Below are 18003 nucleotides of genomic sequence, written 5' to 3'. Positions count from 1 at the left end.
TTTCTCTGGAACACTGCTGCATCTCCTGCCTCCTACCCTACCAAGATTAAAGAGAGAAGATGCAGCTCTGCTGTAATGGTATCAGTTTTGGCATCTGCTGGAGGTGTAAGGCTGGGAGCTAATGAAGTCAGTTCACAGAGCACCGGAGAGTTAAAACACTGAGTTTCCAAGAAGAAGCTGAGGTCACTTTACAGTGCCATAGATTGATGATATCCATGAATATTGTTCCTGAAAATAGCACTTACACGATTCCCTTGCCCCTCCTACAGCATATAAAGTCATTGGACAAGAGTTGATATAGGTCAGGTTAGATGACCTACATTAGAGTGAGAAGAAGAGAGCCTTGCTTTAGTGTGTGCGTCTCTAATTAACCCCTACAGAACTTGAAACACTCCACTTTGTGTTAAGTGAAGCGGCTAATAGGGTACATATTCGATTTCTTTGGAAATATCACACAACTCCAAAATCTAGATCAGTTTCTCACTCAGATAAATGGTCAGTGAAATGTTTCCATGGAAACACCACTAAATCGGTCTCATTCGAACCCCTTTAAAGAAGAATATGGATATTCTTCCAACATCTTCGTTCAAGATCTAAACCTTTCTAAATTTCTTTATGAAATGTTGCAATCATTTGTTTGGGTCTACGCATGGTGTCTGTATGATATGGCATGTATGTATCGTTTGAGCTTTTTTGGACTCTCTCACAGTCTTGTACTCACCAGCTGGACTATTTCAGGGACATCTTCAATCACTGTTCTCCAGAGAGGTACAGAACCGAACTGTTGATCTCACAAGTCCTTGAAGATTGTATTTTTACTTACTAACTTGGGACAATAAAAGGAAAAGTCTGCATCCAAGAAAAGAATGGTGTATGGCTGCTTGATTATGACAAAAAAAAAAAACATTATCACGATTATTTTGCTCAATACTGACATCATGATTATTTAACACGATTACTCATAGATTTTGGAATGTTTCATAGATGCCTCATAGATCTTGCATTTATTTAACTTTTTATAGAACCTTTTTTTTTTTTTTTTTTTTGACAGTAGTTTTCCTTGAACTTCAATTATGATACAGGACAAAAATAAATGTACAAATAATAAACAATAATAAATATGCATGTGTATATACACATTTAAATAAAACACAATACAATAATAATCTTATTAAAATAGTATATTAATCATATAATTTATATTAATAAGTATATTAAAATGTTGCAGTACACTTCAACAAGAAAAGAAAAACAACTAAACATTTAGGTAAGAGCAAAAGCAAAATGCTTTAAAAGGTGTTAGACACAATAACTGTTGACTCAATGCATATATTTTCATAATCATGGGAAGCCAAAATCGTGATTTCAAAATAAAATTGGATTATTTTCTAGGCCCTTTAGAATGAGGCTTTTATTTAAACAAAAATGTATATTAAATTTATTATTTCAAAAACCATATTCTTTATGCAAACACCATATTTTTGTTTACCATATGAAAAGGGGGTGAAAAAAAAGAAAAGAAAGAAACAAAAATACCTTACCTTTTGTATATCACTGTCAGGATCCTCCAAGTTCTCATTTTCAAGTGTTGATTCCTGGCTTTTTTCCCTTTGCTCCTCCAGCTGATCTTCTTGATCTGTGTCATTCTCAGTCTTTTCAGTTTTTTCTTGTGACTCTGTAGGCTGTTCTTCAACTATAACCTCTGTTTCTCTCTCTAAAGGCCTGGGGTCAGCTTCTTCTGCTCCAGAAGGCAAAATATCTTCATTTGATTTAGTATAATTGGTTAAACCATTCTCCTCATCTTCAGCTTTTACCATATTTTGATCAGGCATGCTCCAAATGTCCAGGTCCATATCTTCAGCATCACAGCCATCACTGTCAAGATTACTCGCTTCACATATGTTCTCTGATTTAAGATCTTTCTCAGAAGCACCCATTACATCAGTATTTAAAATCTCATTGTTTATCATGTCCTCTGTGACTTCTGTTTCATTGTCAATCATTTGGGAAACTAGCTTTGGGGTTTCTTCCTTCATTTCATCAATAATTTTAGAGGTATTATCATGCTGATCAGTGCTCTTCTCAGTTTCATGCTCACCTGTATGAGTATACCACTGACGGTGCACTTCTAGAACATCTATGACTTCACTTTTACTGTCATACATTTCATCACTGTAGTCAATGCATGTGTCTTTCATTTCAATCAGCAATCTACTATTAATATCAGATTAGGAATTGGCTGAATCTTCTACAAAATCATTGGTGCTATATCTGCAGCAGGTCCATGTTCCCTCTCACCAGATTCCTCATCGAACTTCTTATATAACTCATATTTTTGCTTTACTTCACTTACCTCTGAATTATTAGTGTTGAGGTCTTTCGATATGGTTAGGGTTTCATTTTGTTTCCCAAAGTTTCAAAATGGCCGGCGTCGTTTCTGAAAATTGGCATGTAAGAAGGCAAGGATACTTTAATATGCAACAGTGATTGAGAATGTAAATAAATAGAAGCACAAACAAGTACAACAGGAGTGATAAATGAGTCCTAATGTACAACTCAGATGCATATCTGTGCTCTGACACAACCATCAATCCTCTAGGAGCAGTCCTCTGCTTGATCAAATGATCGAAGCCCTGCCACAGAAACAGAGAGGCACATGTCGAGTTTCATCCTGCTACAATCTTTTATAAAACTGCTGCACTGCAAGAATGTATGATCAGAATCAAGGAGATCCTACCAAAAATACAGGTAATCCTATACAAGTAATTTTCAGTTTTATTGCCTACACTTTCATCTAAAATGTCACACTACTTGACTTTAATCATGCCTGTTTTTCTCATCTGGAAGGGAGTTAAAGAGCTAAATCAATCTTTCTCTTTCACAGACCTTGTATTTATCTTAGGTGAAATGTAGTTTCCTTGTATTGCTGTGCCCTGTTTTGAGAAGAACAAACACATAAATACCACGTTAGAAGAATATAATATAATATAACCTTTCGGAAATTGATAAATAAATTCCCCAAAACTCTAGGGATCTGCAGGTTTGTGTTGGAGAAGGGAACAGACATCTTATACAACTCTAGGGTCTGAGTTTAATAAGGGAAAAGACACTTTTTTAAACGTTAATGTTAATGGTGGTTAATGGCTAATTTACAATGTTTTCAACATAATTAAAAAAATAATTTAATAGTGATTTTCTCATTAAGATGATGATTTTCTCTTTACTGCATGATATACACATAGTGACTTTGACATTACATATGATCTGCTAAAAATAATCTAAAATCTCTCTTTAAAACGAAAAACATATTGTAACACTTTTGTTGTCAATTTCTTGCCTTGATAAATCCATAATCAATATATTTAATCTTTTTGCAGGTGTACTGGTGTGATATTTCTTACCGTTCTCGAATGTTGTCAACCATTGCTATGCAACCTGCACGTGGTTCAAACATCAAACGTTTCACATTCAAGCAAGTCGCTTTATTGTCATGTTCTAGAGGAAAAACATTAGTATACATAATTTTTTGTACTGTATCAAATAGCCTATTTAAAGTAACTTTAGTCTGAGGACTCCCGCCGGAATTTGATGTATTTTATTGTCAAATATTAAATGAAAAGATCAGGTCTAGTGACTTTGGGAGCAGCATTTTTATATAAAAATGCTATATATCATTAAGCTATGGTTTACCAGATTAATTTCTTATGTGCATAACTATAACACATGCCAAACAAATGACTCCATGATAACTACAACCCGTTACATTTGTTCGAAGCTAGACTCGTTTTGCTAAATTTTTCGATTAATGCTCAATGTCACTGTTAAATGCTTGTCGATCGAGATTACTGACCTGAGAAACATGCCCGCTCACACTATTGTCATGTGTCTCGTGTTTTCTGTCAATTTTTTGTAATTCTGCAATGTCCGAATCGTGAGTAACTTCTAGAATCTGACTCTTCATGCTTACTTGGACTTGAAACACTACTAGTCCAGGTACAAAGCAGGAAGCCATATCACCCTGGAGCCCAAGACCGGTTGCCCACTGAAGCTAAGCAGGGCTGAGCCTGGTCAGTACCTGGATGGGAGACCTCATGGGAAAACTAGGTTGCTGCTGAAAGAGGTGCTATTGAGGCCAGCAGGGGGTACTCACCCTGTGGTCTGTGTGGGTCCTAGTGCCCCAGTCTAGTGATGGGGACACTATACCTTCAACAAGCATCATCCTTCGGATGAGATGTTAAACCGAGGTACTGACTCTCTGTGGTCAGTAAAAATCCCAGGATGTCTTTCGAAAAGATTAGAGGTGTGACCTCGCCATCCTGGCTAAATTTGCCCATTGGCCTCTGACCATCATGGCCTCCTAACAATCCCCATATCCGCTGATTGGCTTCATCATGCTGTCTCCTCTCCACCTATGCTGCACACTGGTGGTGGATTAGGAGATATACCCTCTGAATGTAAAGCGCTTTGAGTGCCTAGAAAAGCACTGTATAAATGTAAGGAATAATTACAAGTATGAACAAATTCAAGGGAATTTCTAAGCTTTTATCTGTAGCACTTTATTTTACAGTCCTGTTCCTCATGTACATACTATGTACTTATTATAGTAATTACAATAACTATGTAATAACTAGGTACTAACCCTGAACCTACCCCTAAACCTAACCCTACCCCATGTAGTTACCTCGTATTACCAAAACTTTCTTAGATAAATACACTGTAAGTACACTATAAGTACATGTTAGTACACGTACTGTAAAATAAAGTGCAACCCTTTTATCAGTAGGCTACTAGGCTTATGAAATAAGTAAACACACAGGATATACAGTAGGTTGGTTTGGGTTAAGTTCCTTAAATTAACAAAAAATAATAATTTAGAGGGTTTTGAACTGTTGTTTGAGTCATTTATTATTTATTTATTTTGGAATTGGACTTATGACTCATACTATAAATTACTTAAATCATTATTTTAAGTCAAACAGACCGTCCTGGTCAAAAAAAGCAAAGCTGCCGACACAGTAAAAAAAAAATAATAATAATTGAGCTACATAGCAGATGCAATGCAATAACACACATACTCATACACATACACACACAAAGTCCACACATACTCAAGGTTTTACAGTGTTTTTTTTTTACAGACAACAGAAATTAGGCAGACAGCTATTCACAATTTTCACATTTTGCCTTCTATTTCTTTTTTTATCTTTTTATTTTTTAAATCAGATATGCAGTTTTTTTAAGTAGCTAACTAAGAGCCTCACAGGAGTAGGTAATTACAGCATATTCAGACGTTGTGCTTAATTTCCTAGTGACCTCTTTAGAGTGGATGTGCAGTCTGTCAGCTGAAGCGTGCAGTAGCCCTGCTCTGGCCTCATCCCTCCATCTCTGCAAAACACATTCACACCGTCACACATCTGCATGGTCCCATGAGATTAAACAAACCTGTGAAAACTACCTGAATCATTTTCTGTGTGTGTCTGTGTTTAAGAACATTAGAATAATATTAATTCTCACTGGTCTTTGATTTTTTGAAGTCTGGCTAAAGGTGTCAGGTAGATCCGGGTTGCTGGATCCTCTCACGGAGATCACAATGTCAGCATAAGGGACTTCATGATCACTCTGACTGTCTGGGATTAAATAAAAAAAAAATGAAAAAAAAAATGTGGACCCGTTAACTCTTAAATGTTACTGCCAGTCCCAGATACACTATATTGAATGTAAGACCTTGAGCGATTGGCTTCATCACCACAGCACTTCTGGACGAAACCCTAAAAGAAACCAGATAATGAAAGAGATTTGAAATGTCTTGCTGTTTCATAATGATACATTTTCTACATAAAATTGTGAATTACCTTTCATGAACTATGTTTGCAGAATCCATGATCTTACATCCCTTTCTGTAGCACAAATACACCAGATGGGCCGTCAGGATAACCACTGCAGACACTGCAAAAGCTGCAAAGATCTTGGCCCAGGCAAATCCATCTGTATGAAAAAATGCTTACTTGATGGACTTTGTTGTATGTGAATCTGAAAATGGGTTGATGTATTTCTGAAGTGTGAAAACACTCACCCGATGTGATGACCTCTATTTCCACAGTGATAGCCTGTTCACTGCACGTCCCTTTGGTGTGGCACCTGTATCGTCCACTATCCTCTGCTTTGATTTCACTCCACTGTACTATGGTGTCACTTATTTTGGTGAAGGGGAGGGTACTGTTTTCTCTGACCCACTGCACCTCACAGTGCTTGATGTCAGGGGCGACACAGAGAAGTTTGGGTGAGGTTCCTGCCATCACTTCGATGGTGGAAAGCGATGTAAACACCTCATCTGAATCTGTCTCACCCCTATATAACTTTACTCTCAGAGATGGATCTAGACAAGTAAAACAACATCCAAAGCAATAATACAAATTAATAATGGCCTTAGAAATAGTACGAGTAGAACTATCCTTACAGATCCATAATTTATAGACTTACCGGCTTCAGGAGGTGTTACTTGTCCTTCAGATTCATCTGTATAAAGCATGATTGCAGAAATGTTAAGAAAAGTCCTTAGATTAATTAAAGGAATAGTTCACACAAATATGACTCTCACTCTCAGGTTTTCCAAAATCTAGGTGAGTTTGTTCCTTCATTCTTCACAAATTTGGAGAAATGCAGCATTACATAAGTCACACCTAAATATAAGTTGCATCAGTCCAAAAATACGTCATGACGAGGAAAAAAACATATAAGTCGAATTTAACTATAAATCGCATTTATTTAGAACCAAGAACCCAGAGAAAACATTACCGTCTACAGCCACGAGAGGGCGCTCTATGTTTTCAGTGTAGACTACAGGAGCACTGAGCAGCATATAGCACCCTCTTGTGGCTGTAGACGGTAATGTTTTCTCTTGGTTCATTTCTCTTGGTTGATTTCAAATACATTTTGATAAATAAGTCGCACCTGACTATAAGTCGCAGGACCAGCCAAACTATGAAAAAAGTGTGACTTATAGTCTGGAAAAAATGCTAAATTTCTCCTCTGCAGTGAATGGGTGTCATCAAAACAGCTGATAAAAGAATCACAATAATCCACACTACTCCAGCCCATCAACTAAGGTCTTGTGAAATGAAAAGATGCATGTTTTTAAGAAAGAAAAAAAAAAATCCACCATCACGGCATTTAACTTTCACACCAATATTTTATGAAACATCAAAATCCACTGGCATATTTGTGTAAAACTGTTTTGGACAGTTTTCGCTTGCAAATGGTGCTTGATCTGTGTATATTTCTCTCCTGATTCAGAAAAGACGACTTTTTTTTCATTGGAGTAAGCAATTTTACAGACGGAGGACTTGTATTTTAGCAACACTTTGAAAGTTAAAAATAAAACAAAACCTTAATGAATTTGTTTCATACAAACGAGCAGCTTTTCACTTCACAAGACACTAATCGACTGGTTTAAAGTCATGTAAATTACTTGTGGATTACCCTAACTTTTTCATCAGCTATTTTCATCACCCATTCACTGCAGAGGATCCATTGGCGAGCAAGTGATGTATTGCTAAATGCATCCAAATCTGTTCTTGACAAAGAAACATTTTTTATTTTTATTTTTTTACATTATGTGTTATTCATTGTTAGCAGTAAACTCAAACACCTCTTACCATGAACTTGCAGTGTTATCAGAAGCTCAATTTTACGAGGAAGGCCCGGGCGGTCACTCTCTTCAGAAAAGCACGAATAGTTATAACGTGTTTGCTCCAGAATTAGATGAGGTATGTACAAGCTCACAGTGCACACATCTCCTAACTTGGAATTTTTCTGATCCCAGTGGCACGTTTCACAAGCTGGAGTGTCTTCCCAAGTCCATGTACCACGAGTGAAGCCACTGGAACAGTTGTAGGTACAGTTTAAAGTAAACGGCTGTTGGAGTCTTGCATTCTGAATCTCACGCTGGATTCCAGCACTCACAGAATCTGTAAAGAGCCACAACTTCAGCAACTAGAAACTGCACATAGATATATTAATTTAAAAACTAGTGTAAGTATTTACAGAAACATCTACTATTCTAGTTATAATTAATAAGATAATTCATGATAAATTAATATGATAGCATCTCTCTGACATTACCTTGGAATCCTAGTTGTAAAAGAAGCATCACAGGAATCAGAAACATGTTTTGGCATTCATTCAAGATAGTTTTACTTATATCTGCATAAATGATAAATGGTTTATAGCATGGCAGAAAAACAAAGGGAAGCTCCTCCCCATGAGGTGGGCTTTGTTTAAGAATAGCACCTGCCTCCGTAAAATGTGGTTAACTGTTGGAACATTGTAATGAATGGCAAAATATGACTGAGCCTTTAGCGGCCTGATTTGCATGGCACTGTGGTATTCTTTGATTATTTAACCAGGATATTTACATTATTTATATAATCATTATTATAAATAAAAAAATACAGGGTATGTCTTAAGGAAGTTACAAACAAATGGCGCAGTTCTAACCCACATGTTATTTACAGACATTTTCCATGTATCTAAACTATTTAAATGGAATTTGCAAGACGCCCCCTTGGAATTATAATGTTCTATGTGACTTTTTTTTTTTTTTTTTTTTACATTTTGGGACTTTTTATTTAAATAAACAACAAAGTTGCATCTATACAGTCGAATGGAATGAAAAAACTTTGAAGCTCAAAATCTCAAAACTACTCGGAATGCAGATAGAACCGTATAATTCCAAAGGGATAATAAATGAAGCTCACAGTCTGACTAATGAGTCAAAGGGACTTTCCCAGCAGGTTGATTCATTTATCAGCCCATTGCTGCAGTAAACTGGATCACGTTCATGCTTTGCAGCGGAAACTTGAGGTTTGCACAGCTGCAGAAGTGTAAAGTTTCACCTAAACATAAAGGAACAGGAAACCTCTTGCCTTCGCATTACCACAGAAAACAACGTCACTCCATCATAATCTATTTTAATGTACTCTGTTTTACATTGTTGTTTTTTAAATGTATTTTATTTGTAGAAATTAATATTAAAAAATAAATATTTAACTGTTTGTTTTTTGTCACCTCTTTTGTCATTCTCAGTATATACTGTAAATTCTAATGTGAGTGCATATAGGTGTAAAATATTTATTCCTCTGACGTTATGAAATCAAAAGGTAAATAAGATCATGTACAATCCATGGTTTAAAAGCAGACTGATAATCTTGAAGTGTACAGTTCTGCCCAGTGAGTGTATCACTGGTTTCTGACTGGAATTAAGTTACATGGTTTGAACTTCACTTTCTATTACTGAGGTGTCCCAATTCACTGATAGACTTTTAGATAGATGCTGCAATGAAATGTGGAGCTTAAAAAACAATTACTATGAACCAGTAATTCCTTATATTTTTCTTCTGTGTAACATAGACTGGCTTTAGATATAGATGGAATGTCCTTGTATCAGGTAATTACTATCAGCATGAGATAAAATTCATTACATAGTGTGTTAAATAAATGAAATGTACTTATTTATTGAATATTGGTCGTACAGTAAGTTTATTGAGTTGAATCTGCTATAATCAGACTCAAATAGCATGCCCAGAGGGAACCTACTTTTCATCAGGGACTTGTCTGGAGTGTTCTGCAGGGCAGTTGTGCTTGTAAGTGTGATTTTAGGTTTCTAGAAGATTTTGTGTAATTGTATTAAACCTACAAAATAATAATAATAAAACACATTTTCATATCTTTGCATTTCGTCTGTCCTGGTAATGTGTCAGCACCCAGAAAAGGCCAAAAATGCATGTTTAACCCTTCTACTGGAAAAGTATCCAGGACTGCCAGGTATCGTAGTTAATAATAAAAAAAAAAATGAATGTGTGTTTACATTTGTACAAAAGGTACAAAATCTGTCATGTATGTAACACTTTGCAATAAGTTTTAATTAGTTAATATAACACGAATTAACAATTCAAAATGTACTTCTAAAGCATTTATTAGCCTTAGTTGATGTTCATTTCAATTTCAATTTTTACTTATACGTTATTAAAATCAAAAGTTGTATCTGTTAATATTATTTAATGTATGTACCTGAGCTTCCTTGAACTAATAATGAACAGCTGTTTATTAACTCAATTAATGACTCAATTAATTCATCAAATAATTATTATAATGTGAACCTATATAATAAGTATATATTTGTAATTGTCTCTTAAAGCCCTGTTTCCAAGGTTTGGTTAGCATAGAAGACCATGTGGAATGCAAGCTTTGCCCTGCTGGTTTCTCTTGTGAGAGAGCATCAGGTAACCTCACAGCATGTCTCTCAGGACAGTATGCTCCAGAGGGACTCTCCCAGTGTCTGCTGTGCCCCTTTGGCTTTGTTTGCATAGAGGGCCTTTAAAATGAAGGTTGGCACAAACTTAAATGCTGCTTAAGAAATTTTGGTAAATTATACTCAATCAAAGCATGTGGCGTAAACAATTTCTATGTTTTTCTTCCTATTTTAGTGTGGCCGCGGAGCCTTACTTCCCCCAGATGGAGTGTGTTGAGTGTGCTCAAGGCTACTATTCCACTCTGTGCAGTGCTCAATGTCAGCGGTGTCCTGCGGGTAAGTGTGGACTCCCATGTTTAATTCACATGCCTCTGATGTCTTGCTTGCACCTGCTAAAGCCAAAATAAACACAAGTATCAATGTCACAACAGGCATACATGCTTACATACACAAAACTCCTTGTAAATCCCTTTACATTTTATTCAGTTTCCTCTTTAAGGAAGCCAATGTCCATTCAAAAAGTTTTCCGCACCTCTTCCTTGTCCCGTGGGCCAATACTCCGGGCCAGAGTGAGTGTAAAAAATGCATTGGTTCATCAGCCTGCAGGAGAACAGAGACACTGAATTGGTCAAGGGGACAGTCTCATCTTGGTCAGAGGTCAAGACAGCTTATCTCCTGTCCCTCTGGGACATACCGAGACGGAGAGAGATCAGACTGGCTTTTGAGGGATAAATCCAGTCATTTCAATAGGAATCTGTATACTAATATAATATTTGGAATATTTACCATTGCTCTGCAAAATTTCATGACCAAAATCCATTGATTCCAAAAAGGTATCTGTATGATCAGGAATTTTGGGCAAGGGTGAATCATTTCCCCAAGCAGATTTTGTAATTTTGCTTTTGTTTGATTTAACATGCTGTTTGATTCAATGACTCACTCATAAAGACAGTCGCTTGTCTCCGGCTATGGTATAATGATGTAACCAGCAGAAATATTCACTTTATGCACAGACTGACATTTCCTTGGAATGTGTAAACAGACAATCAGTCCATCAAATTTGAGGCTCAGAGCTAGATGTTGCACAATCCTAATGTACATGATAATAGCTGGAATTGTTTTGTTCTTCCTAGGTTCCTACTGTTTGGAGGGCACCTCTCGGAGGACGAGCTCTCAGTTTCTGTGTCCACAAGGGTATTACTGTGAGGAAGGCACGGGTGTGCCACACGGGTCACCTTGCCCTGGTGGAACCGCAGGAGGACAACTGGGTCAGACAAGTAGGGCAGCTTGCAAGAGGTGTGCAGAGGGTCACTTCTGTCCCGCATGAACCCAAAACACACACGTTCATATTATACATTATATCTTGCTTTTTGTTGTCCTGAAATTATCTGTGAAAGACGCTTGGTTTTCTATAGAAATAATCTTTTTGTAGAAAATAGTTCAATTTGATGCTTTTGTGTTTAGCGAAGACTGCAAGCTGCAACTTTTATTTTCCTAAACCCACATGATTCACTGCTGTTGTACCATTTCCTGCCCTCAGCTGTTTCCTGAGTGTGATGTGCTGAAAGAGTGTTTGATGTGGGTCTGGAGTGCAGAGAAGATGGAAAAGTTGTTTGTGACGTTTTACATTATGGCTTTGTGTTTAAGATAAAACACGTCTTGATTTCTGTTTATTCAACTTACTGTTGTACTAACAGAAATAACATGTAGATACATGTTTGTAATTTGAAGATTTTAATACTAAAACAACCGGCAATCATATTAAAGAGGTGTTTGTATGCAGTGTTTGTTTTTCTTTTAACACTTTTAACATAGTTTTAACATTAATATACCATTGCTCAGCAATGTGTATAAATAATGTTATAACAATAATATTTTATAAAAGTAATTTTTCTCATTTTTAAATTACAGATTTTTGTTTTAACACGTTTCTAAATGTATGATATAATATTTATCTAAACGTTATTTATAAATACCCTATTATTTTACCTATATCTGTATTATACATTTTTACATGTGTGTTTATGAAGTTAACCAAGACATTTACATTATTTATATGAACATTATTATAAATAAAAAAATACATGGTATGTCTTAAGGAAGTTACGATACATGAGTGTTATTGTGACTCATGCTAATGAAAAAGAGCAAGACAGAGAGCCGGGAGAGAGGAAGACAGATCAATGAAATGTTGAATTACATTTATAAATTGCAATACATTTAGCAGTACATTATTCCCCAAAGCTAATATTAATTGGACTTAAAGCCAGAAAACTTGAAACCCTCTTTGATTTGTAGGTTCTGTGGGTCATGGCTTGCTTTGTGCCTGTGGTAGGTACTGTCAGGCATGCACACTCAGTGTGATCTTATGCCCACAAGGGACCTTCACCCCACATCAGGGGGCACTGTGTAAGATTTAATTCCTAAAACCTTCATTGTCATTAAAGCACAGTCATATAAATCTACCATTGACTTGATATTTGTGTCTATTTTCATCATAGGTGTAAAGGACTGTTTAAAGTGTCCACCAGGCTTCTGTTGTCCTGAAGGACAATACAAGTGACCCAATGTCTTATCATCAGCCAGGCACCTTCAACCCCTTTGGAGGGGCAGCATGCGCTGGCAGACTGCAAGCATTTGTTACCTAGGCAAAGCATGCACACAAAGCATGCATTTGAAATCTGGCCTAAAATCAGTTAAGTGCCAAATTGATATACTTTATGATGGACACATTGCAAAGTCATGCAAATAATCAGTATTTATGTACAGAGTCATGCGTATTCTGTATATTACATTTGAATATTTAAAGAGACATGAGGATAGCATTTTATAAATAAATTAATAAAAGTGTGAGAGAAAATGTCATATTCAGCTGAACTCTAGGGTAACTTTAGCTTTAGTAGAAGTTAACCAAATATTGTTGTTATTACTATCATTACCAATTACATTAACATATTTGGTTGATGTTAAAAAAAAATATATATATATATATATTTTTTTTTTTTTTTTTTTCTTACTTTGACCAAATATATTATTATTATTATTAAACTTTGACCAGACATATTAATTTAATTATTCTTAATATCATTATTAATTATAGTAAAGTAATTGGTTGACATCACCAGAAATATAATAATAATAAAAATCTATGTTAACTATTCTATATTAATTTATTATTATTATACTTTTGTATATACATTTTAATAAACTCAGGAAACATTACATAATTACATAATACATAAACATAATTGATCATCGTGTCAGATGATCAATGGGACGAAACATAGCAATTATTTTATTTTCTATTATTTATGCCCTACTCAGGATCCTAATCCTGTTCTGTGCCCCAAAAGAACCTACAGTTGACAGCCAGGACTATGTGACTCTTCAGACTGCACAAAGTGTCCAGAGCACAAATACTGCTACACAGAGAATCCGCAGGAAGAGCCCATTACTGAACTAGTATGCCCCCAGTAGTTTTTGTTTCAGCTGTTAAAAATGTCTTCTGATTATTTAGTCTATTAAAGGAATCACTAAAAAAAAATAAAAAATAAAAACATTCCTTTGTTATGTATGCAGTGTAATGAATGGTTTCAGGTTCCCGTCCACTTTCATTGCATGGGAGCAGCTCTTGGGTGCACTTTCTCTTTGACTTGTTCCAATCAGACAGGAAATTGTCCTAATGGATACTTCTGTTCTCTTGGCACCAAACATCCAAACTCATTTCCATGCCAGTCTGGCTTCTTCAGGAAAGACTCATATGAACATGAAGGAGAAGCAAGTGTGGAATGTTCTCCTGGTCACTTCTGTCCTGGTCTTTACTGCACTGGTGCATCTCATGTTGCCTCTCCAGTAACAGCATACTGTTCATCACATCACAGGGATTTAATCCAAACTGAAAGATCTATATATTTAATCATTTTTAATTATTATTATTATTATTTTTATTTTTTTACAGATTAGCTCCTGATATGTTGACATATGGCTCATTGGTTATGACTGTCCGGCAGGCACCAGACACCCTCAAGATTAACCCTGTCCTCCTGGAACCTGGAGTAATGCACTAGGAGCCCAGAATGTGTCGTCCTATTGGCTCTGCCCTGCTGGGTTCTTCTGCAACACCCCTGCCTAACTCAGCCTACTGGAATATGTGCTACAGGTAAAACTGGCATAATCTCAATTTCCTCCGGACTGACCTTGGCTTTTAAAATTGACTGGAGTTCTTCACTGTTCTGTCATGCATTGTTTTATCGTGGTGGTTGTGCTAAAACGGCCATGCCTGATGATGGGGTAACAGGAAACAGGTGTCTAACACAGTATTATTGTCCACAGGGGTGTACTTCCCCTCTGCACTGCCCTGATGGAACACATTCAAAGGTATTTGTAGCACAGGTAGGTATCTACATTTAGGTATACTTTACATTTTCCTGTAACTGAATATTCAGAGTTTATATCCAAAGATCTATCAGAATTAAAACATTAAAAAAAAAAAAAAATTGTAATGGCATAATTTGTGTGCAGAATTCCAATTTTCATATTACACATTCTATATAGTTTAATAGAAGATTAGGATTAATGCTGTCCTCAAGTGATTCTGTTCTCTGCCCTGTGGGCACCTATACCGACCTAACAGGACAGATTAAGTGCAGTGTCATGCCATGCTGGATAGTATTGCACAGAGAGTAACAGCAAATACACTCTGTACCCTGTCCTCCTGGATTATATTGCCCTAATGATAAGAGAAACAATTAAATATGAATGGGAAAAATAAAATAAAATGAAAAATAAAAAAAATATTTAAGTAGTACATATAACATAAGAAAATAATATTCTAATGCGTACATTATTAAAACAAGATAAATAAAAAAATATATATAATTGCACAATATATTGGTGTTTTATTAGTAACATACAAACATTTGTAATTAGTATACATATTGGATTATTATATTGCCAAATGATTTATATAGATATTGATTTATTGATTTACATAAATCTACACTTTCAATCAGAAGTTTTGGTGTCATTAATTATTATTATTATTATTATTATTATTAAGACATTAATACATTTATTCAGCAAGGATGCATTAATATGCCAGTGCTGATCTTTATCTACAGGAACAAAGCATGCCACCCAGTTCCTCTACCCAAGAGGCTATAACAACCCCAAGCCAATGACCCTGTCCTCCAGACCCTGTGTCCGGGAAATGTAAAGCTGGTGACTTCCATGTTTGATTTTGCTAAATTGTCTGTTTATACCTGACCTTCTGGACTGGTCTGGCCCTGCCGAGTGGACTGTGCGCTCCTGGATATTACTGAACAAAGGAAGCCACTTCATCCAGGCCTACAGATGGTGTCACAGACAACATCTGCCCTCCAGGAATTTAAAATCAACCTCAGTCAAATTTATTTTAGTGATGAGTAGCTATTGTTTTCCCTAGATGTGGGTTCCAGTACACCACAGCCATGTCCAGCAGGGACTTTCTCCCCAGCCAAGGCCTCATGAACAAGGATGAGTGTCAGCCCTGTAGATCTGGTTACTACTGCTACCCCAGGCCTTCAGACTCCCATTGCACAGACCGTCACTGTGCAAACCCCAGACTAGTAAAGTGCCATTTAAACAATTTTTACGTCTTGTCCTTTTCCTTTTTTTTTTTTTTTTCTTTTTTTTTTGGTAGGTTACTGGCACCCCCCTGACCAGACAGATGATCTAGCCAAGCTATTCCATGTCTGGTCAGTCATTACTGTCCCCCAGGAAGCCCTGTCCCAATTCTTTGTCCCACAGGAACATATCCGGTCATGCAGAAGCAGGCGAACTGTAAAATCTGTGAATCAGGCAAGTTGCAGCCATCTAAAGAAAACTGTGTGACACACTCCCACATTTCTATTTATGAAAAATGTACTGAAGCTTGTAACCTATTTTCAATGTTTCTCCTACACCAGAGTGTTATTGTGATTAAACATTTGGGGCTGCAAATATGTCTGTCCTGCAGTCTTGTCCAAAGGGACATTACTATCCTAAAGTAACAGGCCCTGTTAAACAATTATACATAATACATACAATTATACATATACAATACAATTATACATATACATATACATAAATAAAATAGAATTACATATTATTTTTACTGTATAAAATACAAACCTTTTGTTTTTATTTTTTTGCATGAAAAATAAATGTGATTTTATATTTGATATGACTTTCAGTTCCAGTTTTTTTTTTTTTTTTTTTTACTAAACTATACTGTGTACTACAGAGATAGTAAATATAGTATTCAAACAGCACCACACAGTGGACAGACTTTACATAACTTGTTCCTGGTTTCACCCAAATTCAGCAATAATGTCTATGCTGTTATGTCTACCCTTTAGGTTTCTACTGTCCTGAAGGCACAGGGTATGACTGGAGGCCTTGTCCAGCAGGGACATACAGTCCTGAATCTGGTTTGAGTATAGGGAATGTGATGGAGGACACTACTGCTCACTTCAGAACTCCACCTCTGTCACAGGAAAATGTTCTGAGGGAGATTACTACACACATGGGAACATCTCACCTCAACCTGACACATAGTGTGCAGGTGACCATAACCGGAGAATTCTCAAGATAGAAATTTTAGATATTGCATGGCAAATTCTGGATGGAAGCACTAATTTCTAAATACTATATATATTATTTGTATTCTATTTTTTATGTTTGAGAAATAGACAGCAAATTGTTTTTGCTTTATATTAAGGACAGTTGTATATATTATGTATATTATGAAATAAATGATGGAAAGTTTTGATGATGTCAGATAGATAGATAGATAGATAGATAGATAGATAGATAGATAGATAGATAGATAGATAGATAGATAGATAGATAGATAGATAGCAGAGACTATTAATCCCCACACAAGGATGACCAGCCGTGAAGACTGTTTACCCTGTCCTCCAGGTACCATTTCTACAAGCATCTGAACTCCTATCAAGTAATTTCTCAGTATTACACATCTCTTATCCTCAGAGGGTGATGCTGCCCTATTTCTTCGAACCATTTGAGTCACACCATTTTCAGTCACAGCCCCTTGTGCTTTCAGCATCTGTCAAAACTTGGCTGAGAAATGTCCCACAAACTTTCCACCCTGCAGGTTTCTTCTGGGAGTCTCCTGGACAGAGTTATGTGTCTGGACATTTCTGTCTCTCAGGAGCCGTGTCCCCCACACCTGTTAATGGAGGAACAGGTGGTAGATATCTTCAAGGACACTTCTGTCCCATAGGGTCCTCGTCCCCTGAGCCTTATCCAGCAGACCGCTACAGCAACAGGAACACTAAGCTGTCTGACTCTCTGCCCTGTCCTCCAGGTCAGTGCTGCTCTTTTGAAGACTTCAGATTTCATTTTCTAGATCATTTGTTCTCTACTGATTTGTGGACCTTTTCTTTGTAGGACTTGCTTGTTCCAGTAGGGGGCTCTCCTCCCCTTCTCATGTGTGCCAGATGGGCTACTACTGCCCACAGGGTCAAAATTCCAGCCAGCCTTCCCACTTCACCTGCTCAACTGGGTATATGTGTCCGCCTGGCAGCCCTTCCCAGATTCCCTGTCTTTTTGGGACACACCAGGACACACCAGTTTTAAGTGTAATGATTAATATTTTATGATTGGATTTCATAATTTATGATTGAAAGTGTGAGTTGGGGGCTAGTAAAACTAAAAAAAAAAAAAGAAAAAAAAAAAGAAAAAAAAAACTTAGAATGTTCTGTGTGTCCAGC

At 36.5% G+C, this 18003-nt stretch overlaps 1 protein-coding gene across 1 annotated transcript; it reads right to left on the bottom strand.

Annotated features, from left to right (window-relative positions):
* Positions 1-5026: 5026 nt before the first annotated feature.
* Positions 5027-8214, bottom strand: LOC113058995 (uncharacterized). The gene is made up of 8 exons (XM_026227233.1): positions 8122-8214; positions 7656-7967; positions 6481-6516; positions 6074-6376; positions 5853-5985; positions 5725-5768; positions 5515-5627; positions 5027-5385 (listed from the first exon to the last, which is right to left on the bottom strand). Exons 1-8 carry the CDS (start codon positions 8165-8167, stop codon positions 5245-5247), a joined length of 1128 nt encoding a protein of 375 aa, XP_026083018.1. The 5' UTR covers positions 8168-8214; the 3' UTR covers positions 5027-5244.
* Between the last annotated feature and the right edge of the window lie 9789 nt (positions 8215-18003).

This window comes from Carassius auratus, chromosome 40 (genome assembly GCF_003368295.1).
Source record: "Carassius auratus strain Wakin chromosome 40, ASM336829v1, whole genome shotgun sequence".
NCBI lineage: Eukaryota > Metazoa > Chordata > Actinopteri > Cypriniformes > Cyprinidae > Carassius > Carassius auratus.
The sequence above is the reverse complement of the archived record's forward strand: the minus strand, read 5'-3'. Positions and strand labels throughout refer to the sequence as shown.